At 60.0% G+C, this 23,645-nt stretch overlaps 3 protein-coding genes across 7 annotated transcripts in view; all 3 read left to right on the top strand.

Annotated features, from left to right (window-relative positions):
* Window positions 1-15,603, top strand: part of NUP98 (nucleoporin 98 and 96 precursor) — a 38,719-nt gene extending 23,116 nt beyond the window's left edge. For all 5 annotated transcript variants that reach the window (XM_054003803.1, XM_054003785.1, XM_054003811.1 and 2 more), the window contains 13 exons: window positions 1,474-1,650; window positions 2,639-2,789; window positions 3,648-4,068; window positions 4,857-5,086; window positions 5,369-5,638; window positions 7,350-7,507; window positions 8,346-8,489; window positions 9,712-9,854; window positions 10,373-10,594; window positions 13,154-13,395; window positions 13,902-14,056; window positions 14,436-14,547; window positions 15,132-15,603. In XM_054003803.1, the coding sequence (XP_053859778.1) occupies window positions 1,474-1,650; window positions 2,639-2,789; window positions 3,648-4,068; window positions 4,857-5,086; window positions 5,369-5,638; window positions 7,350-7,507; window positions 8,346-8,489; window positions 9,712-9,854; window positions 10,373-10,594; window positions 13,154-13,395; window positions 13,902-14,056; window positions 14,436-14,547; window positions 15,132-15,343 (2,637 nt within the window). In that variant the 3' untranslated portion in view covers window positions 15,344-15,603. The remainder of the gene's footprint in view (window positions 1-1,473; window positions 1,651-2,638; window positions 2,790-3,647; window positions 4,069-4,856; window positions 5,087-5,368; window positions 5,639-7,349; window positions 7,508-8,345; window positions 8,490-9,711; window positions 9,855-10,372; window positions 10,595-13,153; window positions 13,396-13,901; window positions 14,057-14,435; window positions 14,548-15,131) is intronic.
* A 1,199-nt stretch (window positions 15,604-16,802) lies between these two features.
* Window positions 16,803-19,397, top strand: CHRNA10 (cholinergic receptor nicotinic alpha 10 subunit). Its single transcript, XM_054004049.1, has 5 exons — window positions 16,803-16,874; window positions 17,133-17,278; window positions 17,576-17,730; window positions 17,979-18,511; window positions 18,646-19,397. The coding sequence occupies exons 1-5, from the start codon at window positions 16,814-16,816 to the stop codon at window positions 19,128-19,130; spliced, it is 1,380 nt and encodes a 459-aa protein (XP_053860024.1). The 5' UTR covers window positions 16,803-16,813; the 3' UTR covers window positions 19,131-19,397.
* A 949-nt stretch (window positions 19,398-20,346) lies between these two features.
* On the top strand, window positions 20,347-23,159 carry LOC128822445 (uncharacterized). The gene is made up of 2 exons (XM_054004162.1): window positions 20,347-20,586; window positions 20,729-23,159. The coding sequence occupies exons 1-2, from the start codon at window positions 20,482-20,484 to the stop codon at window positions 21,458-21,460; spliced, it is 837 nt and encodes a 278-aa protein (XP_053860137.1). The 5' UTR covers window positions 20,347-20,481; the 3' UTR covers window positions 21,461-23,159.
* The last annotated feature ends 486 nt before the right edge of the window (window positions 23,160-23,645 follow it).

Genomic DNA, 23,645 nt, shown 5'->3' with positions numbered 1-23,645 from the left:
CCACTCATCCATCCCTCTGCTGGAGTAGATCCTTAATTATTTGCATTTTGAGCTGCACACGTGGCTGCCCAATATCATCACTTCAGCTCCCCTCCCTGCTTCATGTTCAGACTGGGGGGGACCAAGCTGAGGTTTTAAACACTCAGGAGTACTGGGAATGTCACTGATACTTTCAAATGTTCTTGCACAATCCAGAGTACTTAGCAAAAACTCCTCCAGGTTAATTAACCTCTCTGACTTGCATAACATTAACTTGGGTTTTAATTTCTGAAATTAGGAAGAACATCAGTTAGTTTCCCAAAACCCTAAGAAACATCATAGCATTGCTTAAAACTTCCCAAAACCTTGGTGTAGAACACATCTGGTAATACTATTATTTGGGCTGTAAGAAGCATTTAGTATCTAGACTTGGTTTTTGTTGTCTTCACTCACGAAGTTAAATATTAATGAATTTATTAATATTGCAAGGGAGCTTGCTGCATTAAAGCCCAATGAAGGGAGCAGTGAAACTTGTGTGTTTGTAACCATATTTTGACTTGTAAATCTGTTCCACACGGGGGGCCAGGCTCAGATTCTGCATCTACCACTCAGTTCCATCCTTACAGATGCCCCAGGTGATTTTATCTCAGCTGAGAACCTTCACCCCATCCTGGCTGGCTCTGCAGAGCTAAGCACAGCCTTGTGAGGGTGCTCCTTAATTCCTGAGCAGGATGCTCCCTGCCTAGGTTTCCCCACTCCTGTTTTGCATCACTTCAGTGCTCTGTACTGTGTTTTTTCTGGGAAGCTGGAAGCATGAGGCTTCATGGGATGGTTAAACTGGAACCAAACCAGTACAAGGGAGCTCAGGTCTCACAGAGCAAGCTGGGCAAAAGTACAGCCCATGTAAGCAGTTAGCCATGGAATCATGGAAGGGTTTGGGTTAGAGGTACCTCAGTGCCCACCCAGTGCCACCCTGCCATGGCAGGGACACCTCCCACTGTGCCAGGCTGCTCCAGCCCCAGTGTCCAACCTGGCCTTGGGCACTGCCAGGGATCCAGGGGCAGCCCCAGCTGCTCTGGGCACCCTGTGCCAGGGCCTGCCCACCCTGCCAGTAACCATGTGAAGTGCAGATCTTTGTGGAATGTAGGCTCTGTGGTTGGAGTTTGTACCCCATGGGATGGATCTGGGAGGAGGGGAGGGAGGCAGGACACACAGAGCTCTCCCTTCGCTGGGCACGTGAGAACTGCAATGCTGAAGAACAGTTTCCTAAACTGAATGGCAGAACTGGGAAAACTCCAGGAGGGCACCGCTGCTCTGGGACTGCTCCTTCCCTGGCGTGGCACGCCCTGAAGGTTCTGTGTGTCCATCCCTGACCTTGGTGCGAGCCCTGGCAGAGCCAGGAGCGCTCGGCAGCGCCCACAGGTGCTGGTGGGAGCCGTGGCTGTCCTGGCTGAGCTGTGCTCTGTGGGTGTGACCTGGCCTCTGTATCCGCAGCCCCCGGAGCTGGAGCAGCTGGGCAGGGTGGTGGAGCTGGACAGTGACATGGCAGACGTCACCCAGGAGCCAGCCCAGGAGCCCTTGGCAGAGGACGCCCTGGCCGAGGAGCAGGAGGCGGTGCCGGCGTCCACGCACATCGCATCCACGCAGGGCATCAACCCCTACGTCCTGCAGGTCAGTGTCCTGCCCTGCTCCTCTCCAGCATGCATTTGCCTCCCCGAGGGTGTTCACACACCAGCCTGTAATGCTCAGTACATCCCATGGAGTGGGATTGAGCTCACACACCACATCTCTGTTCAGGGGAAAGCCCCACACGTGGAGAGCTCAGTGCTGACATGGAACACCTTAAAGCCAGAGCTCAGTTTGTAGAACTCTGGCCTGTGGGCACTGGGATAAGCTGAACTGATACCAGAGCAGCTGCCTTGGGCCCCTTCTGCCTTGGTAGAAAAAAAGGTTTTGGGGTAACTAGTCTTGATTTGGGGCTTGGTGTTGATGCTTTTATTTCACAGTAGCACAGAAGATTTGGGTTAGGAAAAAACATAAAGCCCATCTCATCCCACCCTGCCATGGCAGGGACACCTCCCACTGTGCCAGGCTGCTCCAGCCCCAGTGTCCAACCTGGCCTTGGGCACTGCCAGGGATCCAGGGGCAGCCCCAGCTGCTCTGGCAATTCCATCCCAGCCCCTGCCCACCCTGCCAGGGAACAATTCCCAATTCCCAATCTCCCATCCAGCCCTGCCCTCTGGCACTGGGAGCCATTCCCTGGCTCCTGTCCCTCCAGCTCTTTGTAATTTTTGTGGAAGGACAGAACCTTGAACACTTTTGGGCTTCTACCTGTAATGACAAATAGACCAGAAGTTATTCCTTAAGCTGACAAACAGCAGACAGAGCTAAGATCTAAAAAATCAGGATCATTGTGGATGTCACCCCCATCCCCAAAGAGTCCTGTACACTGATTTTAAAGTATTTGTAAAACCTCATCCATCAGGCAACAAGCCTGAGCTGTCCCTCCACTTGGAATGTTTGCAGCACAGCTGTTTTGTTTGGTCATGTGCTGCATGTAGGAGTTTTTTTGGGTGGGAAGAGCTATTTTGATGAGCTTATTGAGCTGCTACTGTGGGAGGGATTGCTGATGTTCTGGCTTGGCTTCCCACATCCTCAGATCATGAAAGCTTCCTTGCTTGCTGATGACGACGACCTGGATTTGATCCTGGATTATCCTGGGAAGCAGCCTGTCAAGATGGATACTTCCCAAGAGATCTGCTCCCCAAGGCTTCCCATTTCAAAATCACAAGGACAGAAGAGACACTCAGGTATGGTGAGAATCCACAGATTGTGTGAAGAAAGGTGAATTTTAACATGAGCAGGCAAAATCCTGGCATCTGCAGCAGTTCCTTCCTGCCACTCCTTCCTTCTCTCTTCATTCCCTGCTCCAGCACAAGCCCTGCCCTGATACTCCAGTGCCTGGAGCATCTCCTCACCTCCTCTGAAGCTTGCACTGATTTTTTAACTTATTTTTTTTCTTTTCGTGTTTTTTTTTTTCTGCTTCTAAGATCTCCCAGAGGCACCAATTTTGCAGCTTGGTTTGGAGATGGCCTTTGGTGGGTCTGCTGCACAGGGCAGCCCCTAGCAGATTCCCCCACTGCCCAAAGCTTGCCCCTTGCACTCAGTGCACCCATAAGTGGTGCTCAATATCCATAGGGATATTGAGAAATACCCCTGGGAACAAGCGGGAAGGTGCTCCCTGATGGAGGAAACCCATTCATTCAGATCTGTTCATCAATTCAAAGCCCACGTGGCTGGCAGGGACAGCGCTGAGGTGTGTGTGGGGCCAGCGTGAGCCCTGCTGATCCGTGTGCCACCCCACTGCTGTTCTGATGTCCTGATTCCGACATGAAATCAGGGACTCCTTTGGGAATGGCCCAGTTTGGGGTGGGGCTGCGCCTTTCCCGTTCCTGGGAACACCCCACGTGTTCCTGTGGGCAGTGCTGGAGGGTCAGTGGGACTCAGCACTGCCCACAGTCACACTTAGCTCCGTGTTCCCATCACGCCATCCAGACATTTGCCACTGGCTGTTCTGGGAATTCCTGAAATCCTTTCAAAGCCCAGAAATGCCCTCTGAAGTGCAGGTGCCCTTCCACTGACACATTCTTCCTGCTTCTCCCCGTCAGCTGCTGGGCTGCTGCAATCCAAGTTTGCCAGTGTCCTTTTCCAAGCACCGAGTGCCGCTGTGGCAGATGCCAAGGGCCCGAGGACTTTGGGCAGTCCCCCCTCTGCTGCGCCGTGGTCGGCGGCGTCTCCGCTGGCCTCGGCGTTCGCGGTGCCCGCGGCGGTGCCCGAGGTGCAGGTGAGGACGGTGGGGGCGCGCAGGCAGCGCGGGCTCGTCCCTCTGGAGAGGTCCATCACCTACGGAAAAGGGAAGCTCCTGATGGACATGGGGCTCTTCGTGGGCCGCTCCTTCCGTGTTGGCTGGGGACCCAACTGGACGCTGGCCAATTGCGGAGATCAGTTGAGTGGCTCGAGTGAAGTGGAAGATGCTCAGTTTGAGCCCGTGGAATACGGATTCCTGCCGACTCCTGTGGCTCCCAAATCGTGAGTAGTGCTTTCCTTCAGTGGATGCGACATGCTCGCTCTTGGTGGCTGGCAGAATCCTGGTTGTGGGTCGCTGTTCCTTCTGACATGCAGGAGTGGTGTTAGCCATGGAGATCTCCTCATGGCCCTTCTCTACAAAAATGTCTCTGTCAAATCCTGGAATAGCATAGTAAGAGGATTTGGTTTTTCTTTTTCGTCAAACAAATAGCACTGTCACCCAGCACAAGGTTAAAGAGAAGGTTCAGTGTTATTATCCAGAAAGCTTCCAATCTCTTGGTTCTCCCTGAGGATATCTGCCCTACCTGAGGAAGTTCTAGTTCAGTTTCTCAGTTCCCAGACACCTTCATACTGCCCGTGCACCCAGCAGCACATGGGCCGTTAGGCTCTCCATACCTGAACTAGACTGGAATGTAGCCCAGTCCCACCATGTCAGTGCTCCAGAAAGCTTGTCTGGATGTTCTCCAGCATATGTGAAGTGCTGAGGAATGAGCTGGGGTGAAGGTGTGCTTGGCTGCCTCTGCAGAGTTCAGTGAGTCACAGTTTATTCACCAAATCACAGAAGGTTTGGGTTCAGAGACTTAAATACCATCTTGTTCCAACCCACTGCTGTGGCCAGGGACACCTTCCACTACCCCAGGCTGTTCAGGGTCCCAAAGCCTGGCTCCAAATCCCAGACTCACCAGAATCTTCATGCCTTGGGTCATGTTTTACTGTTGTGTTAACTAGGACAAGCTGCAGCATGAGCTGCAGAACTTTTGCTACCTGATCTATCTCCTCTTTTCCTCCAGACTCACAGAATCCCCTTTCAAAGTTCACGTGGAAAAGTTGAGCCTGGAACAATGGAAGATGGACAGAGACAAGGAGCTGTATCTCACCCCTCTGGAGATAAAGCTGAAGCACAGCACTGTCCATATGGATGAGCCCTGTCCTCTCCTGGCCCCCAACCCCGGAGTCTCTGCTATCCATGACTATGCTGACTGGGCCAGGAAAGCATCCGAGGATCCCACTGTGGCAGAGAGTGAGTACAGAATGATCCCTCTCACAGAATGGTTTAGGTTGGAAAATCCCTCCCAGCCCAGGCAGTCCCAGCTGTGCCCACCTCGTCCCCAGCCCAGAGCACCGAGTGCCACCTCCAGGGGACACCTGCAGGGATGGGCACTGCAAAGCTCCCTGGGCAGCCCCACAGTGGGGGACAGTGAACCCTCCAGGGTGGGGACAGTGAACCCTCCAGAGTTATCCTCACATGAGCCCCTCTGAGTTCTGTGCCTCCACGCGTGACGCTGGGTGTGTGTCCCCACAGCCATTGTGAAGCACTGGTGCTTGGCCTGGACGCTATGTGAGGCCATCTGGGGCAAGCTGAAGGAGCTGGAGGCCAGCCTGGAGGAGCCCAGCGAGTACGTGCTGGCGCTGGAGCGGCGCAGGGCGTTCTCGCGGTGGCTGTCGGAGACGGCGGCCGGGCGCATCGAGGAGGAGGTGGCCCTGGCCCGGCACGGCAGCCACGTCGAGGCCGTGTTCAGCTGCCTCACGGGCAAGAGGATCGGCGAGGCCTGCAGGCTGGCACAGCAGGCAGGTGAGCACCCCAGGCTGCTGGCACTGCCCAGGCTCCCCAGGGAATGGGCACGGCCCCGAGGCTGCCAGAGCTCCAGGAGCCTTTGGACAGCGCTGCCAGGGATGCCCAGGCTGGGCTTGGTGGGGCTCTGGGCAGGGCAGGGGTGGCACTGGGTGATCCCTGGGGGTCCCTGCAGCTCAGGGTATTCTGTGATTCTGCAAGGTTCCTAAATCTCAACTTTTGTGTAGAGGAGAAAGGACATGCACAAAGAGTTTAAACTTAAGAGAGCTCACAGTCACTGGCTGCTCTGCATGTGGAATGTTCCCCTGTCAGTGACCACAAAATCGTGGAATGGGCTGGGTTGGAAGGGACTTTAAAGCCCATCCAGTCCCACCCCCTGCCATGGGCACGGGCTCCCTCCACTATCCCAGGTAGCTCCAAGCCCCATCCAGCCTGGCCTTGAAGATTGGGTAGGGGCTGCTGCTGGACCCCCTGGTTCCCTTCACTCTGGCTCTGTCAGCTACCCCCAGTTAGGAAGTGCTGCTGGAGTGCATTTGGAACTGGGAGTTTTCATAGTCTCTCCTTTGAATTTTTAATGATTGATCTTTTTAATTGAGCTTCTATGCAGACATTTTATATTTGAGTTAAAAACGTGTATTTTCAGAGCCTTATGGCAGGTTTTATCCCTGTCTTTTATACCACGTGTTTATGGACTGGTTTATTTTGTAAGAAACATTGGAGTGGTGGCCTCTCCATTCCTGGGAGTGTTACATGCTCCAGTGGATGGGGCTTGGAGCAACTGACCTAGTGGAAGGTGTCCCTGCCCACGGCAGGGGCTGGAAGGGGATGAGCTTTAGGATCCCTCCCAGCCCAAAGCCTTCTGGGGCTCCGAGGTGTGCAGTTCCCCCGAGGTGTGCAGCTCCCTCAAGTGTGCAGTTCCCCCGAGGTGTGCAGTTACCCTAGGTGCAGCTCCCCGAGGTGTGCAGCTCCCCCGAGATGTGCAGTTCCCCCGAGGTGTGCAGTTACCCTAGGTGCAGCTCCCCGAGGTGTGCAGCTCCCCCGAGGTGTGCAGTTCCCCCGAGGTGTGCAGCTCCCCAAGGTGTGCAGTTCCCCCGAGGTGTGCAGTTACCCTAGGTACAGCTCCCCCGAGGTGTGCAGCTCCCCCGAGGTGTGCAGCTCCCCGAGGCGTGCAGTTCCCATAGGTGTGCAGCTCCCCGAGGTGTGCAGCTCCCCCGAGGTGTGCAGTTCCCCTAGGTGCAGCTCCCCTAGTTGTGCAGTTCCCCCGAGGCGTGCAGCTCCCAGAGGTGTGCAGCTCCCCCGAGGTGTGCAGTTCCCCCCAGATGTGCAGTTCCCCCGAGGTGTGCAGTTCCCCGAGGTGTGCAGCTCCCCGAGGTGTGCAGCTCCCCGAGGTGTGCAGCTCCCTGAGGTGTGCAGCTCCCCCGAGGTGTGCAGCTCCCCAAGGTGTGCAGCATCCCTAGTTGTGCAGTTCCCCGAGATGTGCAGTTCCCCAAGGGTGCAACTCCCCCGAGGTGTGCAGCTCCCCTGAGATGCGCAGCTCCCCGAGGTGTGCAGCTCCCCCGAGGTGTGCAGTTCCCCGAGGTGTGCAGTTCCCCCGAGGTGTGCAGTTCCCCCGAGATGTGCAGCTCCCCCGAGGTGTGCAGTTCCCCCGAGGTGTGCAGCTCCCCGAGGTGTGCAGCTCCCCGAGGTGTGCAGCTCCCCGGTGTCCCTGCAGGTGACCACCGGCTGGCGCTGCTGCTGTCGCAGCTGGCCGGGAGCCAGCCCGTGCGGGACCTGCTGACGCTGCAGCTGGTGGACTGGCACCGCCTGCACAGCGACCGCTTCATCCAGGAGGAGCGGCTGCGCCTCTTCGCCCTGCTCGCGGGCAAGCCGGTAAGGACGGCCCGGCCAGCAGCCGCTGGTGAAGTCCAGGGCAAGGGAGCACAAAGGGCCCTTGCACGCTAGCCACAGATGTTTCGTTCAGCGGCCCGGTGACATGTTCAGGGCCCAAAAGCCAGACTCGTGGGGAGAGTCCGGGTCCCTGTGCCTCCAGAGGCAGGGGCTGCACAGTGGCATGGGGGCAGCACAAAGGTGAGGGCCAGTGGGGGAATAGGGAGGGAGTGGCTGAGGGACACAGGGGAAGGGAAGGAGCCAATGGGGTCTGACAGCTCTTGAGGGAAGCTTCTTGTGTCTCCCTAGCCCAGGCAATGCCTCTCAGGGTCCCCACAGCTCCCCGTTTCCATATTATTAAGAAAGCTTCTCTGAAGGATCAACTGAATCAACACAAAATGACAAAAACAATCAAAAGCGCCCCTAAGACAATTTTCAAAATGCAAACAATCCTGGGCCCCCAGTGTCCAAACAGATTTTCTGGTGTGTCTTAGAGCTGGCAAGAGGGATGGCAGAGTTTTTTAGCATGGTTTAGCAGGAAACTGAGTCAGGAGAAGGTTTCTTCAGCAGGGGCTGGTTCTCTGCCACCTGTGGCAGTGTTGTTGGCTGTGATAGGTTCTGTACAAGGTGTGCCTGTTGGAAACTCCACATAGAAATCATTAACTTTTAAGAAAAAGATGGTTACTTCAGGGAAACTTTCCTTTCTTGCCCTCCCAACCACCCCCTCTCTGAGCCTTACCAGGCAGCCACGGGCACTGCAGGGAGGGGCTCCTCTCCCAGAGCCACGTCCTGCTGCCACACGCAGGCACCAGGCGTGGCTGAGCAGGGTTTGTGGCACCAGGTGTGGCAGCTCTCCGAGAGGATCAGCGTCAACGTGTGCTCGCTGCTGGACTGGAAGCGCTGCGTGGCCGTGCACCTGTGGTACCTGCTGCCCCCCACGGCCTCCATCTCCAAGGCTCTGGCCATGTACGAGTCGGCCTTTCAGGTGGGTCGCTCCCTCCTGCCAAAAGGAGCCCTTCAGGGTGCTCCTGCCTCTCTGGTGCTGCATGGAGGCTCCTGTGAGCAGCCGGGAATTGCTGAACGTGGGATTGAGTATAGGGTGTGGGGGGAATGGCTTCCCACTGCCAGAGGGCAGGTTAGGTGGGATCCTGGGAAGGAATTCCTCCTTGGGAGGGTGGGCTGGCCCTGGCACAGGGTGCCCAGAGAAGCTGTGGGTGCTCCTGGATCCCTGAAAGCATCCCAAGCCAGGGTGGACAGGGCTTGGAGCAGCCTGGGACAGTGGAAGGTGTCCCGATGCTAGGGCGTGGAGCTGGATGATCTTTAAGGTCCTTCCAACCCAAACCATTCTGTGATTGTATAGAATAATAAATTCCGTGGAAAAAAAACACTTTTTGGAGTGTTTCTAGGCTAGACAAAAACAGCTAGACAAAACTAGGGACAGTGGCCAACAGCAGGAAAGCCCTTTTGAGGCAGGCAGCCTGTTTTCCCACTGGGGTCATTAATCCTCAGCTGCCCTTGTGCAGCAGCCCATGGTGCCCCACACCCAGTGTGTGCCCCCTCAGCCCCCCCAGACAGTGTCCCACACCCTGTGGCTCCATGCATTATGCACAGCCCTGTGTGTTGCTGCAGAGCTCCCAGCTCTGTGTGCAGCAGGACAAAGGGTTCTGCTGAAAAACGTGTTCAATCATTTAACTAAAGCCAGCTCAGCCCTCCATGCTCAGGGCAGCCTAAGCACAGCAGCAGGTCTGGAAAGTTGTCACTGATGTTTGTTTCAGTATTTAGTGTGCACAGTGTTGAGCACTTCTGAACACCCAGCAGTAGTGAAAGTTCGTGGTTGGTTGTTCTGGCTGACTCGGTGTGTCCAGTGCTGCTCGTGGCTGCCCAGACCCTGCTTAGCTACAGAGAGAAGGCTCCCTGGGATGCACCCACTTCATTCCATCAAGGCCTGGTTTTCCAGCTACAGAAGCCTTTGGGAATACAGGCTGTGTGTGAGAGCTGGCTGTGCCTCCAGGCAGTGATTTTTAAGAGCTTGGTGTGAGACATGAACCTGCCCAAGCATTTTGGGTTCAGGTTTTTCATGTTGGTCCATAGTTCTGGGGAGGTTCCAGCTGCAGGTGCAGAAGGAGTCTCCTGAGCCTGCTGAGCTGTGGAATTCAGTTTTGTTCAGAATACTATCTTCAAACTTACTGTTGGAACTATCTCCCTAGAACACCTCAGAGTGTGAAAAATACGCCTGCTGTCCTCTGCCTCCCTACCTGGAAGATTCTGGGTATGTCATTGAGGAAGATGACAATGGTGGAAGGCCCCTGAGAGATGTCTGCTTCCATTTGTTAAAGCTCTACAGTGACAGGTAAGTGGGCAAAGAGTACAGTAAGTATTTAGAAAAGTCATGATCAGTCAGTGACTTCCTGAGTTCACCAGCCAGGGGTATGAAATCAGCCTGAACCTCTTAGAGCAGTCCGAAATCAGCCCCACATACACCCCTGACAGAAGGTGGTGTCACCTGGGGATGGTAGAGATGGGGAACTGTTGGAACCCAGGGCAATGGGGAACCTTAAGCTTTGGGGCACATCTGTGGGGGTTTAGATGCTTTCTGTGTCTGAAGAGTGCAGGAAGGCTTCTCTGTAGCTGCTTTTTTAGAAGGCAGTGAGAAATCTGCAGGGGAGCACATACAGAGGAAAAGGAATGACAGTCTGGGTGCAAATCATAAGAATTTTAGCAGTAAATACTGTTAATTTTCTTCTTAAAAAAGAAAACCAAACCCCTACACGGATGTAAATCACAAACGTGGAGGTGGGTGAAGGGAGGGGATTGGATTTGGTTTTGTGGGCACAATCAGCTCTCCCAGTTACCAGTTTTCCTCTGCAGGTCCTATGAGCTTGACCAGCTGCTGGATCCAAGGAGTGTGACCTCTGACCCGCTGGATTTCCGCCTCAGCTGGCACCTGTGGGAGGTGCTCCGGGCCCTGAACTACTGCCACCTGTCCCAGCAGAGCTGGGGGGTGCTCAACACCAGTTATGCTGCCCAGCTGGAGAGCGAGGGGCTGTGGGAATGGGCCGTGTTCGTGATGCTGCACGAGCCAGACACGCAGTGAGTGACCCTGTGTGACTGTCCTGGGCACACTGTGAGTGACCCTGTGTGACTGTCCTGGGCTGGGCACACGCCCTGAGTGACCCTGTGAGACTGTCCTGGGCACACTGTGAGTGACCCTGTGTGACTGTCCTGGGCTGGCCACGCAGTGAGTGACCCTGTGTGACTGTCCTGGGCTGGACACAATGTGAGTGACCCTGTGTGACTGTCCTGGACTGGGCACAATGTGAGTGACCCTGTTTGACTGTCCTGGGCACACTGTGAGTGACCCTGTGTGACTGTCCTGGACTGGGCACAATGTGAGTGACCCTGTTTGACTGTCCTGGGCACACTGTGAGTGACCCTGTGTGACTGTCCTGGACTGGGCACAATGTGAGTGACCCTGTGTGACTGTCCTGGGCACACTGTGAGTGACCCTGTGTGACTGTCCTGGGCTGGACACAATGTGAGTGACCCTGTGTGACTGTCCTGGGCACACTGTGAGTGACCCTGTGTGACTGTCCTGGACACACCATGAGTGACCCTGTGTGACTGTCCTGGGCTGGGCACGCAGTGACAGACCCTGTGTGACTGTCCTGGCCCTGGGCACACGCCCTGAGTGACCCTGTGAGACTGTCCTGGGCTGGGCACACTGTGAGTGACCCTGTGTGACTGTCCTGGGCTGGACACAATGTGAGTGACCCTGTGTGACTGTCCTGGCCCTGGGCACAATGTGAGTGACCCTGTGTGACTGTCCTGGCCCTGGGCACACAGTGAGTGACCCTGTGAGACTGTCCTGGGCACACTGTGAGTGACCCTGTGTGACTGTCCTGGCCCTGGGCACACAGTGAGTGACCCTGTGTGACTGTCCTGGGCTGGCCACGCAGTGAGTGACCCTGTGTGACTGTCCTGGGCACACTGTGAGTGACCCTGTGTGACTGTCCTGGGCTGGCCACGCAGTGAGTGACCCTGTGTGACTGTCCTGGGCTGGACACAATGTGAGTGACCCTGTGTGACTGTCCTGGGCACACTGTGAGTGACCCTGTGTGACTGTCCTGGGCTGGACACAATGTGAGTGACCCTGTGTGACTGTCCTGGGCTGGGCACGCAGTGAGTGACCCTGTGTGACTGTCCTGGGCTGGGCACGCAGTGAGTGACCCTGTGTGACTGTCCTGGGCTGGGCACGCAGTGACAGACCCTGTGTGACTGTCCTGGGCTGGACACAATGTGAGTGACCCTGTGTGACTGTCCTGGGCTGGGCACAATGTGAGTGACCCTGTGTGACTGTCCTGGACTGGGCACAATGTGAGTGACCCTGTGTGACTGTCCTGGGCTGGGCACAATGTGAGTGACCCTGTGTGACTGTCCTGGACTGGGCACAATGTGAGTGACCCTGTGTGACTGTCCTGGGCTGGACACAATGTGAGTGACCCTGTGTGACTGTCCTGGGCACACAGTGAGTGACCCTGTGTGACTGTCCTGGGCACACCATGAGTGACCCTGTGTGACTGTCCTGGGCTGGGCACGCAGTGAGTGACCCTGTGTGACTGTCCTGGGCTGGACACAATGTGAGTGACCCTGTGTGACTGTCCTGGACTGGGCACAATGTGAGTGACCCTGTTTGACTGTCCTGGGCACACTGTGAGTGACCCTGTGTGACTGTCCTGGACTGGGCACAATGTGAGTGACCCTGTGTGACTGTCCTGGGCACACTGTGAGTGACCCTGTGTGACTGTCCTGGGCTGGACACAATGTGAGTGACCCTGTGTGACTGTCCTGGGCACACTGTGAGTGACCCTGTGTGACTGTCCTGGACACACCATGAGTGACCCTGTGTGACTGTCCTGGGCTGGGCACGCAGTGACAGACCCTGTGTGACTGTCCTGGGCACACTGTGAGTGACCCTGTGTGACTGTCCTGGGCTGGGCACGCAGTGACAGACCCTGTGTGACTGTCCTGGCCCTGGGCACACGCCCTGAGTGACCCTGTGAGACTGTCCTGGGCTGGGCACACTGTGAGTGACCCTGTGTGACTGTCCTGGGCTGGACACAATGTGAGTGACCCTGTGTGACTGTCCTGGCCCTGGGCACAATGTGAGTGACCCTGTGTGACTGTCCTGGCCCTGGGCACACAGTGAGTGACCCTGTGAGACTGTCCTGGGCACACTGTGAGTGACCCTGTGTGACTGTCCTGGGCACACTGTGAGTGACCCTGTGTGACTGTCCTGGGCTGGACACACCATGAGTGACCCTGTGAGACTGTCCTGGGCTGGGCACACAGTGACAGGCCCTGAGTGACTGTCCTGGCCCTGGGCACACGCCCTGAGTGACCCTGTGAGACTGTCCTGGGCCTTGAAACAACATGGGGTGAGTTCTAAAGACCTGTGGTTGTAGTGGCTTCTCCCACACAGAACTGTGCACCTGGAGGGTTTTGTGCCACTTGGGAAAATCCCCGAATCCCAGACTGGTGTGGGGTGGGAGGGGCCCTGAAGCCCATCTCCTGCAGTGTCTGCTCCTTGTGTGAGTGGCAGGAGGCAGAGCTGGTGTGGGTGCCAGGCTCCCTCTCTGTCTGTGTCCCCAGTGTCCGGGAGAAGGCCGTGCGGGAGCTGCTGAGCCGGCACTGCGCCCTGGCCGAGAGCCCCGAGTCCTGGGCCAAGGAGACCTTCCTGACACAGCGCCTCTGCGTGCCCCCGCGCTGGATCCACGAGGCCAAGGCGGTTCGGGCCAGGATGGAGGGTGACAAGCACAAAGAGGCCCTTTTCCTGTTCAAGGCTGGCCACTGGAACCAGTGCCACAAGCTGGTAGTCAGGCACTTGGCCTCAGGTGGGTCTTGCTGCTCCTCTTGCATCCTGTCCTTTGAGCAGCACTCAAAGGCATGGCAGGAGTAGGAGTGGGATCCCCTTTGCTCTGGAGCCAGGCTGGGAGAGCTGGGGGTGCTCACCTGGAGAGGAGAAGGCTCCAGGGAGAGCCCAGAGCCCCTTCCAGGGCCTGAAGAGCTGCAGAGGGACCAGGGACAAGTGGAAGGGGGTGGGATTGGATGTTATTTAAGGTCCCTCCCAACCCAAACCAGTGATTCCAAGCAAGGGGTGGCCAGTGAAGGGATCAGAGGGCCTGGCAGTTCCAAACCAGCTCTCCCTGGATAGCTGGTGTGGTGCTTTTCCTGGGCAAAGAGGGAAGCAGGGCAGTGCTTTCCCTGCTGCACAGCCCCACCTTCCTGGAGCACAGGGGCCTCTGGGAGCCAGGGCAGCGGTGGCCTTGCTGTTCCTGATCTGTGCGTGTCCCTGCTGTGTGAGACGAGGTGGCCTCTGTTGCTCTCCTGTTGTCTCCAGATGCAATTATCAATGAGAACTACAAGTACCTGAAAGGATTCCTGGAGGACCTGGCGCCGCCGGAGCGCAGCGCGCTCATCCAGGACTGGGAGCTGGCGGGGCTGGTCTACCTCGACTACATCCGTGTCAACGAGATGCTGGACAGGATTCAGCAGGTATGGCAGCTGCCTGCCCTGTGCCTTGGGAGCTCACACGCAGTCTGCATTGAGGCTCTTCCTGGCTCCTGAGGGGGAGTTGGTGCTTCTCTGTGGCAGGCACTTCAAATTGAACATGGGGCATCTCTAAAACTGGGCTTTGCTATCTGCTGTCACAGCAAGGGGTGGGCTGTGCCCTGCAGATGTGGGTGTGAGACAGTGACAAGTGAAAGGGACGGGACAAACCCAGCAGTCTCCGTGTCCGTTCCCCACATTCCTGTCCAAGCTTCCCCTTTCCCTGCTCTGGTGTGAATTCAGGCAGGTTTTGGTGTAGTGTCACCTGGTGGGTGAGTTTGGCTGTGGCTGTGCTGCCTTGGAGCTGACTCGTGTTTGCTTCCAGCTGGATGTTTCCACCTACGAGCTGGAGCGGTTACACACCAAAGTGACGTCCCTGTGCAACAGGATAGAGCAGCTGCAGTGCCACACGGCCAAGGACCGCCTGGCTCAGTCGGGTATGGTGACACCCTGTCCACAGCTCCCTGGGACAGCCACACCTGGCTGACACCCGGGCAGCACCTGTATCCCAGACATTTAGGTTGGAAAAGACCTTTCAGATTGAATCCAACCCATTCCCCAGCACTGCCAAGGCCACCACTGTCCCCAAGTGTCACATCCACACAGCTGCGAAATCCCTCCAGGGATGGGGACTCCACCACCTCCCGGGGCAGCTGAGGAAGGGCTGCACAGCCCTGTCTGGGAAGGAATTTTCTCAGTATCTGACCTGAGCCTCCCCTGTCCCAGCCTGAGGCCATTCCCTCTCCTCCTGCCCCTGTCCCCTGGGAACAGAGCCCAACCCACCCTGGGCCTCCTCTTCTGCAGGCTGAGCCTCCTCAACCCTTTGGGGGAAAGAATTTTTCCCCAATATCCAACCTAAACCTCTCCCGGCACAGCCTGTGTCCTCTCCCCCTGCGGCTGCACTGCCTGTGCTGAGGGAGGTCCGCGTGCCTTCACTGCCGAACGGCCCCCGGCCCCTGGGTTTGCTCTGGAGCGCTCCCGGGGCGGAGCGCACGCAGAGCCGCCGTCCCTGCTCTTGCAGACATGGCGAAGCGCGTGGCCAACGTGCTGCGGGTGGTGCTGAGCCTGCAGCAGGGCCCCGAGGCGGGCCCCGAGCCCGCGGAGCCGCGCGTGCCCCTGCGCCTGCTGGCCCCGCACATCGGCCGCCTGCCCATGCCCGAGGACTACGCGCTGGAGGAGCTGCGCGGCCTCACCCAGGCCTACCTGCGCGAGCTGGCCCTGGCCGCGCACTGACCGCTGCCGGCCGCCCTGCCCGGCCCGGCCCGGCCAGCGCTCACCCAGGACTCGCTGCGGGACGAGCAGCCGGGGCAGAGCTGCCCGCCGGGAAACGCTCCGCGCCCGTCGCGGGCTCCCGCCCCGGCACCGCCCCGCGCGCACGGAAGGTCTTCATGCATGAGGAGTATCGAAAGGTTTTTATCAAAAAAAAAATATAAATAAATGCTCTAGATTATTTTCCTGTCTTTTTGAAAACCACAAATAAAATGTTTATAGTACTCCCACGGGTTCCTTTGCTTTTTAAGGCAGGGGTTCGGGTTTGTAGGTGTGTGTCCTTTGCTGTGTCACGCCAGGGTGGTTGGGCTGGGTGAGCAGGGGGAAAGGACAGCCCTGGAATGTCTGATAAATCCCACCTTGCCTTCGGTGGTGATCAGGGCAGGCTCCTTCAGAATCTTGGGAGGAAACATCACTGGTCTCCAGGATGGAGTGTGGGGAACCCAGCTAAACCAGATTGTGGTTTGGTACTGAAAGGGGCTTGTGTAGAAGCTGGAGATGGACAGGAGCCAGGGAATGGCTCCCATGCCAGAGGGCAGGGCTGGATGGGAGATTGGGAATTGGGAATTGTTCCCTGGCAGGGTGGGCAGGGGCTGGGATGGAATTGCCAGAGCAGCTGGGGCTGCCCCTGGATCCCTGGCAGTGCCCAAGGCCAGGTTGGACACTGGGGCTGGAGCAGCCTGGCACAGTGGGAGGTGTCTCTGTCCCTGGCCGGTGGCACGTTCAGGTGACACTGGCTGTGTGCAGGGGCCGGGTCACTGCGGCTTCGCCTCCTTCCATTACTGTAATTGGGCCTGAGCAGCCCCGGCCCGGGCGGGACGGGCTGGGATGAATAATTCACCGCCTGGAAACAAAACCTCCGGCCTCAAAACCGCTCGGCATCTGCCGCCGGGGCTCGGCGTGGGAAAGGTGCCAGGAGGCGCCGGGGGAGAGGAGCCGGCGGATTCCCCGGGGCTGGAGCTGGGGGATGCTCCGGCACCCCTGCCCCTCGCTGCTTTGTGTCCTGGCTCCCTCAGCCTCCCGGGATTTTCCTCCCACCCAACGGGAACGATCTGCCTCTTCCCTTCCCTCGCTCTTTCCCAGGACCGGCGAGCGGGATGTCCCTGGCTGCGCTGGGTGTCGCTCCGCTCCGGGGCTGCACCAGCCGCCCTGGCTCCTCCGCCGCGGCGGTGTCGCCGTCCCGCGGCCGCGGTGTCCCCGGGCCGGGGCAGGTGACAGGCACCGCGTGGCTGCCCCCTGCGCCCCCAAACCCATCCCCGAAGGGGCTCGGCTGCACCCGGAGCCCATCCCGGCCCCTGCCCCCTCCCAGCCGGGACCGGCGGGGGTCACCCACCGAGACCCCTCGCCGTGGGTGCCTGGGGGGCCGTGCCCCCCCGCCCTGTCCCCGCCCTGACGTCACCCGGCCCCCCCCCGTGTCCCCGGACCTGCGGCGGGATGGAGCCCGGAGCTCGCCTCTGCCTCGCCCTCTGCCTCGCCGGCGTCCTCCCGACCCCGGGTGAGCAGGGGGGCTGGAGGGACGCGGACCCCCGCTCCGGGTGCGGGGGACGGCCCCGGTCCCCGGGGCAGCATCGCCCCGCACACAGGGAATCCCGGGGCTGCGGGCTCGGCTGGCGGTGAGGAGGGACGGGGGTCCCGTCGTGCTCCCCCGTCCCTCCCAGCTGCCGCAGGGTCCCGCGGCCGGCTCCTGGGGATCCCTGGGGAGGGGTCCGGCTGCACCCCGGCCCCTCCAAGCCCCCGCTCCGGGTGTCTCCAGGCTGCCGGGGGGCGCCGGGAAGGTTCGCCTACAAACTGCTCCACGACCTCTTCGCCAACTACTCCAGCGCCCTGCGCCCCGTGGAGGACACGGACCGGGCGCTCAACGTCACCCTCAAGGTCACCTTGGCCCAGATCATCGACATGGTGAGCGCCGGGCACGGCACCGGCCCCGCGCCCTGCTCCCGCAGCGGGTCCTGCTCGACCCCGCGCTGACGCTCAGCCCTTGAAACCAGCCCGGGTCCGCCCCCAGAGCCGCCCAGGTGGCCTCGAGTCAGCTCAGAGCCCTTTGCAGACAGCCCGGTCCCCCCCCAAAACCAGCACGACGCCCTCGAATCCAGCTCAGCTCCGCGGGGCACCCGGAGAGGGCACTGGCCTGGGGGCCGAGGGGAGTGGGGTGGCCCCGGGGTCCATTCCCCCACGCCCACCCTCTCCCCTCGGCAGGACGAGAGGAACCAGGTGCTCACCTCCTACCTGTGGGTCCGCCAGACCTGGCTGGACGCGCACCTCACCTGGGACAAGGACGAGTACGGCGGCATCGACAGCATCCGCATCCCCAGCAGCTACGTCTGGCGGCCGGACATCATCCTCTACAACAAGTGCGTTGTGCTTGGCCCCCGCGGCTGCTCCCGGGGCCGGGGGGCCCGGCTGGGGCTGGGGGGCTGCACGGGGTGCTGCCAGCCTCGGGGTGGGGACAGGAGGGTCCTGGAGGGCGACATGCAGGGAGATGAGGGGCGGGGGTGCTGGCAGCAGCCAGGCGTGCCTGGGACTGGCCCCACCACCGAGGGGACAGCCAGGGGCTGCACAGGGAGGGGATGCGGCCCCACGGGCACCCCTCCCTGCCCAGCGCCGATGAGCACTTCGGCGGCTCCATGGAGACCAACGTGGTGCTGCGCTCCGACGGGCACATCATGTGGGACTCGCCCGCCATCACCAAGAGCTCCTGCAAGGTGGACGTGTCCTACTTCCCCTTCGACGGGCAGCAGTGCCGCCTGACCTTCGGCTCCTGGACCTACAACGGGAACCAGATCGACCTCCGCAACCAGCTGGACACCGGGGACCTGACGGACTTCGTGGAGAACGTGGAGTGGGAGGTGCTGGGCATGCCGGCCACGAGGAACGTCATCACCTACGGCTGCTGCTCCGAGCCCTACCCCGACGTCACCTACACCCTGCTCCTGCGCCGCCGCGCCTCCTTCTACATCTTCAACCTGCTCCTGCCCTGCATCATGGTCTCCTTCCTGGCGCCCCTGGGCTTCTACCTGCCGGCCGACTCGGGGGAGAAGGTGTCGCTGGGGGTGACGGTGCTGCTGGCCCTCACCGTGTTCCAGCTGCTGGTGGCCGAGAGCATGCCCCCCTCGGAGAGCGTCCCGCTCATCGGTGAGCCCAGCGGCGCCCAGCGCCGGGCTCTGTGCCGGGGCTGGGGTCAGGGCTTGGCACGGGGGGGGAGCCGAGCACCCCCTGTGGGCTGCGGGACCCCCCGTGCCCCCCGCCAGTGCCCGCTGCCCCCACAGGGAAGTACTACATCGCCACCATGACCATGATCACGGCCTCCACCGCGCTCACCATCTTCATCATGAACGTGCACCACTGCGGGCCGGGGGCCCGGCCCGTGCCGCCCTGGGCGCGCCGGCTCATCCTGCACCACATGGCCCGGCTCTGCTGCGTCTACGAGGTGGGCGAGAGCTGCAAGAGCCCCCAGCGGGCACCGGGCGGGCGGGCAGCTGCGGGGGACGCCGGGGGAGCGGGGGAAAGCCCCGGGGAGGGGCAGGTGGGCACGGAGGTGCGGGGCTGCCCCTGGGACCACTGCCTGTGCCACCACGACGCCCTGCTGAGGAACGTGGGGTACATCGCCGGCTGCTTCCGGCGCCACCGCGCCAACCAGCGCCGCACCGGCGAGTGGAAGAAGGTGGCCAAGGTGATGGACCGCTTCTTCATGTGGGTCTTCTTCCTCATGGTCTTCCTCATGAGCGTGCTGGTCCTGGGCAACGCTGCCTGATGGCTCCGCGGACCCAGCACTGCGAACCCCCCGGGGATGGTTGGGGTGCCTCCTGAGGGAGACACAAATGCCCCCGGTCCCCCCCAGAGCTGCAGGGCGGGAGCTGCACCATCACTGGGGAAGAGGTGCCCGAGAGTGGGACCCCCAGCTGCAGGGCTGAGGGGGGCCAGCCCCTGTCCGACTGTACCAGAGTGGGCACCCGCGTCCCCCCCCGGCATCCTGCACCCGGGAAATCCACCAAACTGGAAATAAACCGTGGAACGCGTGTCCTGCCCCTGCTGCCTGGGACAAGGGTGCTGCCCGGGCTGAGGGTGGCCCTGGGAGGGATGGGGGGATCAGGCCCTGAGCCTTGGCTGACAGATGGGGCTCCCCATGGAGAGGGGTGTGGGGCTTCCCTCGGGAAGGAGTGCGGGGAAGCTCTGGAGCTGCTGCCCAGCCTGGCACCGTGCTGGTGCCTGATGGACCGGGCTGGTGCCGTGGTCCATCAGTGCCCACCCAGCCCAGCCTGGGGCAGCCACTGTGCCACGGCAGCCTGGCCCCTCGGGGAACCCTGCCCAGCCCCGGGGAAGGGAAGGGAAGGGAAGGGAAGGGAAGGGAAGGGAAGGGAAGGGAAGGGAAGGGAAGGGAAGGGAAGGGAAGGGAAGGGAAGGGAAGGGAAGGGAAGGGAAGGGAAGGGAAGGGAAGGGAAGGGAAGGGAAGGGAAGGGAAGGGAAGGGAAGGGAAGGGAAGGGAAGGGAAGGGGAGGGGTGATAAGCTCTCCAGGACTGGTGGGTGGCTCTCCTGGGCACAGCGAGCACCAAAGGAGGAGTTTGGGATTCTCAGGGAAGCAAGGAGGGAGGTAGCAGGAATGGGGAGGGATGGCCTTTGGAAGAAGAGGCAGCAAAGCAGGAGGTGACAAGGATGTCTGGAAGTCCTGCAGGGAAAACGAGAAGTCCCAGCAGCTCTGGATGAACCTTGGGAACACCTCCTGGAGCTCATGGAACTGCGTGGGGAGCTGCCATGGGGATGCAGCTGCCCAGCACCCGCCTGTGTGCTCCTGGGCAGCCCCACGGCTCCACTTCGATAGCCTGGCACATGGGCATGTCCCCTTTGTCTAGTGGCACTCAGATGTCACACAGGGGTCTCTGCCTGTCCTGTGATGTCACACACGAGGCTCTTGCTGCCCCACACTGTCACAAAGGGCCTCTGCCCACCTGCTGGGGTATAAAAGGGACCATGGGATGCTGTGACACTGCAGACTGGCATCACCAGGGCCTCTGCCACCCCGCCAGGGTTGGGGGCCCTTCACTGGGGCCCCGCAGGTCACTGGGGAACCTCTTCACCAGCCTGTGCTGGTGACAGGGACGGTGCCATGGGGCTCCTCAACATCTTCACCCTGGGTGAGCTGGTGGCAGTCACGATGGTGGTGCTGCAGCTCATCCTGGTCACTGTCATGCTACGGGACAAGCGTCTATGGGTAGGTGGCCTCTGATCTGCTGGCTGGGCTGGGCTGGGCTGGGCCATGTGGGCTTGGGGTGTGTTGGTGTGGCATGCATGGCAGGACAGTGTGGGGCATTCTGGGGAGCTGTTCTTGTCTCACCCATCTGTGGTTCTTGCAGAGGATCCATCAGAACTCGACGCATGCAAGCGCAGCGAGAGGCCGGCTGGAAGGGCAGAGCAATGTGGACAGGGCACAGAGATCAGCAGAGATGGAGCTGCCCCATGGCAGCTCCCCACGCGGTTCCATGAGCTCCAGGAGGCGTTTCCCAAGGTTCATCCGGAGCTGCCAGGACTCCCAGGTGCTCTTTGAGGAGCACCGCAAGGAGCTGGAGGCACAGGTGCCCCAGTGGCTGACGATGCAGAGGGGCTGCAGGGCGGCCCAGCCTGAGGTGCCCGTGGAGCCGAGGCTGCTGGGGGGCAAAGAGTCACCGCAGGGCCCCAGAGAGAAGCGGCCCAAGGCGGGCACGGACAGTGCGGCCAAAAGGGACAAAGCCAAGGCCAAGAGACGAGGCAGCGGCAGCGCCCTGGAGCCAGAGCACGGCAGCAGCTGCACGGCCATGGCCTGGTTCATCCCCAGGGACGTGCAGATCGCCGAGGCCGTGGGCACGGAGGGCAGCAGCAGCAGCAGCAGCAGCTCGCTGGGGCTGGCGTTCAGCATCCAGAGCGCGGACCCGTGGTGGGGCCCGGCGCTGCCCCCCGCCCCACGGCCGCTGCCGCTGCCCGCGGGCTGGGGCCGGGAGCTGGGCCGGGAGCTGGGCCGGGCCCTGGGCAAGCTCCATGCCCGGCTCGGGGGGTGCCTGGCAGCCTGGTGCAGCCACCGCCTCCCCCCGTGCTGCTGCCGCCGCCGCTGAGCCCCCGCTGCCCCCGCGGCGCGGAGCCGCAGGAACGGAACGTGGCCGTGCCCGTGTTTGTGGCTGTGTCCGTGCCCATGCCCTTGCCCCTGTCCGTGCCCGTGCCCGTGCCCGTGCCCGTCCGGAGCAGCCACGGCTGGCCCAGCCACTGCCACATGCCCAGCCCTGCCCAGCCCGGCGGGCACCCCGGCCTGGAAGGGAGCGGCTTGCTCAGGCAGGACCTGACTCTCCCAAACCCACGCTCTCCAGGCCTGGTCCCTGGGCACCTCGGACTTTTCCTCATCCTTTGTCTCAATGTTTCCTCGCAGCAATGAAAAAAAAAAACCAACCAAAAAAAAATACCCCAACCAAACCAAACCTAAGGTGGTATTTGTAGAAGTTTTAGTGTCTTTCACAGCAGCAGCCACATTAAGTTCTAGCAGGGCTTTGGCCTGTCTCGTTTTCCCCCTGCAGGACTTCAGGACATCCTTGTCACCTCCTGCTTTGCTGCCCCTTCTTCCAAAGGCCATCCCTCTCCATTCCTGCTGCCTCCCTCCTTGCTTCCCTGAGAATCCCAAACTCATCCTTTGGTGCTCGCTGTGCCCAGGAGAGCCTCCCCCCATCACATCACTTCTTCTTCTTTTCTCTCTTCTTGTTTGCATTTTGCCTTTCAATGTTTTTTGTAATTTGTTTCTATTCTCTCACGAGTTTCTCACAGCCCTGTGCCCAAGGCTGCCAGGGCTCTCCCCTGGGCTCCTGGGTGTCTCAAAGGGATTCCTGACTGCCCCACGCTGTCACAAAGAGGGTTCTGGCTGGCCCACGATGTCACACAGGGGGACTCTGCCAGACTGCCAGGCTATAAAAGGGGCCCCACAGGAGCAGACAGTGCTGGGCACAACAGTCTGGCAGTGTCTTGGCAGACAACAGCCTCAGCTTCTGCCACCCCACCAGGGTTGGATTTCCATCACTGGGACTCTGCAGGTCACGGGGGAACCTCTTCACCAGCCTGTGCTGGTGACCTGGAGCTCCAGGGATGGCACCATGGGGTGCCCCAAGACCTTCAGCCAAGGTTCCTCCAAACCTCCCAGGCCCTCAGCAAGAAGCACGGCAAAGAGCTGGAGGCACAGGTGCCCCAGTGGCCGAGGATGCAGAGGGGCTGCAGGGCGGCCCAGCCTGAGGTGCCCGTGGAGCCGGGGCTGCTGGGGGGCAAAGAGTGGCCACAGGGCCCCAGAGAGAAGCGGCCCAAGGCGGGCACGGACAGCGCGGCCAAAAAGGACAAAGCCAAGGCCAAGAGACGAGGCAGCAGCATGTTCCTGGAGCTGGGAGAAGGCAGCAACCCCTCGGCCATGGACTGGTTCCCCCGCCCTGCAGAAGGGCAGACCTTTGGCCCCAAGGCACCAAGGAACATCAGCTCGCTGGGGCTGGGCAGGACCGTCGCCGCTCCTCGGGGCAGGGGATCCCCGTCACTGCCCAGGCCCCGGCAGCAGGTGCCCGAGGAGAGTGGCAGGGGGCCAGGGTGTGGCCTCCTGGAGCTCTGCTCCTCCCTGAGGGACTTCGTGGTGGGCTGGTGGACACGACGCATCCAGCGCCGCCGCAGCCGCCACGTCCACTTCGCCAGCCCCCTGGTGACAGTGAGGTACATTGACTAGAGGGGCTGCGGGCATCGCCCTCCAAGAGCCTTGGAACTCATTTCTCATTAATAAATTATCCAAACCCATGAGTATCTTACTTTTACCATTTCAGTTCTGCCCCCCCACTTCCCTACAGGGATGCAGAAAGGAGTTCCTAGCCGTGGCAGGGGGATTGGAATGAGATGATTTTTAAGGTCCCTCCCTCTCGGGGTCTCGATGCTGGGCTGACCCCAAGATTGTAAAAGTCTTTGCTTCCTAGCCTGCCACAGCCAAAGAAGGAGTCTGGAATGCTTAGGATTGTGTTCTCAAGGTTGTTTATTTTTCCTTATCTAGAACATTCTCTCTCTGCCCTGCTGAGCTCTGTCCAGCAGCTCAGCCATGGCATTCTGTCTGCCCTCAGGGCAGTGTTCACATTTTATACCAAAAGTTATGTACAGTCTGTTTACAATAACGTGCCAATATCTAACATTGATGTTGGACAGTGTGTCCCTATCCTAAACCAACAAAAAAGTGTCACCATCACAGCAAGACATGGAGGGCAAGGAGAAGGAGAAGAAGGTCGGGACACGCCCAAA

This window comes from Vidua macroura, chromosome 2 (genome assembly GCF_024509145.1).
Source record: "Vidua macroura isolate BioBank_ID:100142 chromosome 2, ASM2450914v1, whole genome shotgun sequence".
Classification (NCBI taxonomy): Eukaryota; Metazoa; Chordata; class Aves; order Passeriformes; family Viduidae; genus Vidua; species Vidua macroura.
This window is presented reverse-complemented; position numbering and strand designations above follow the sequence as displayed.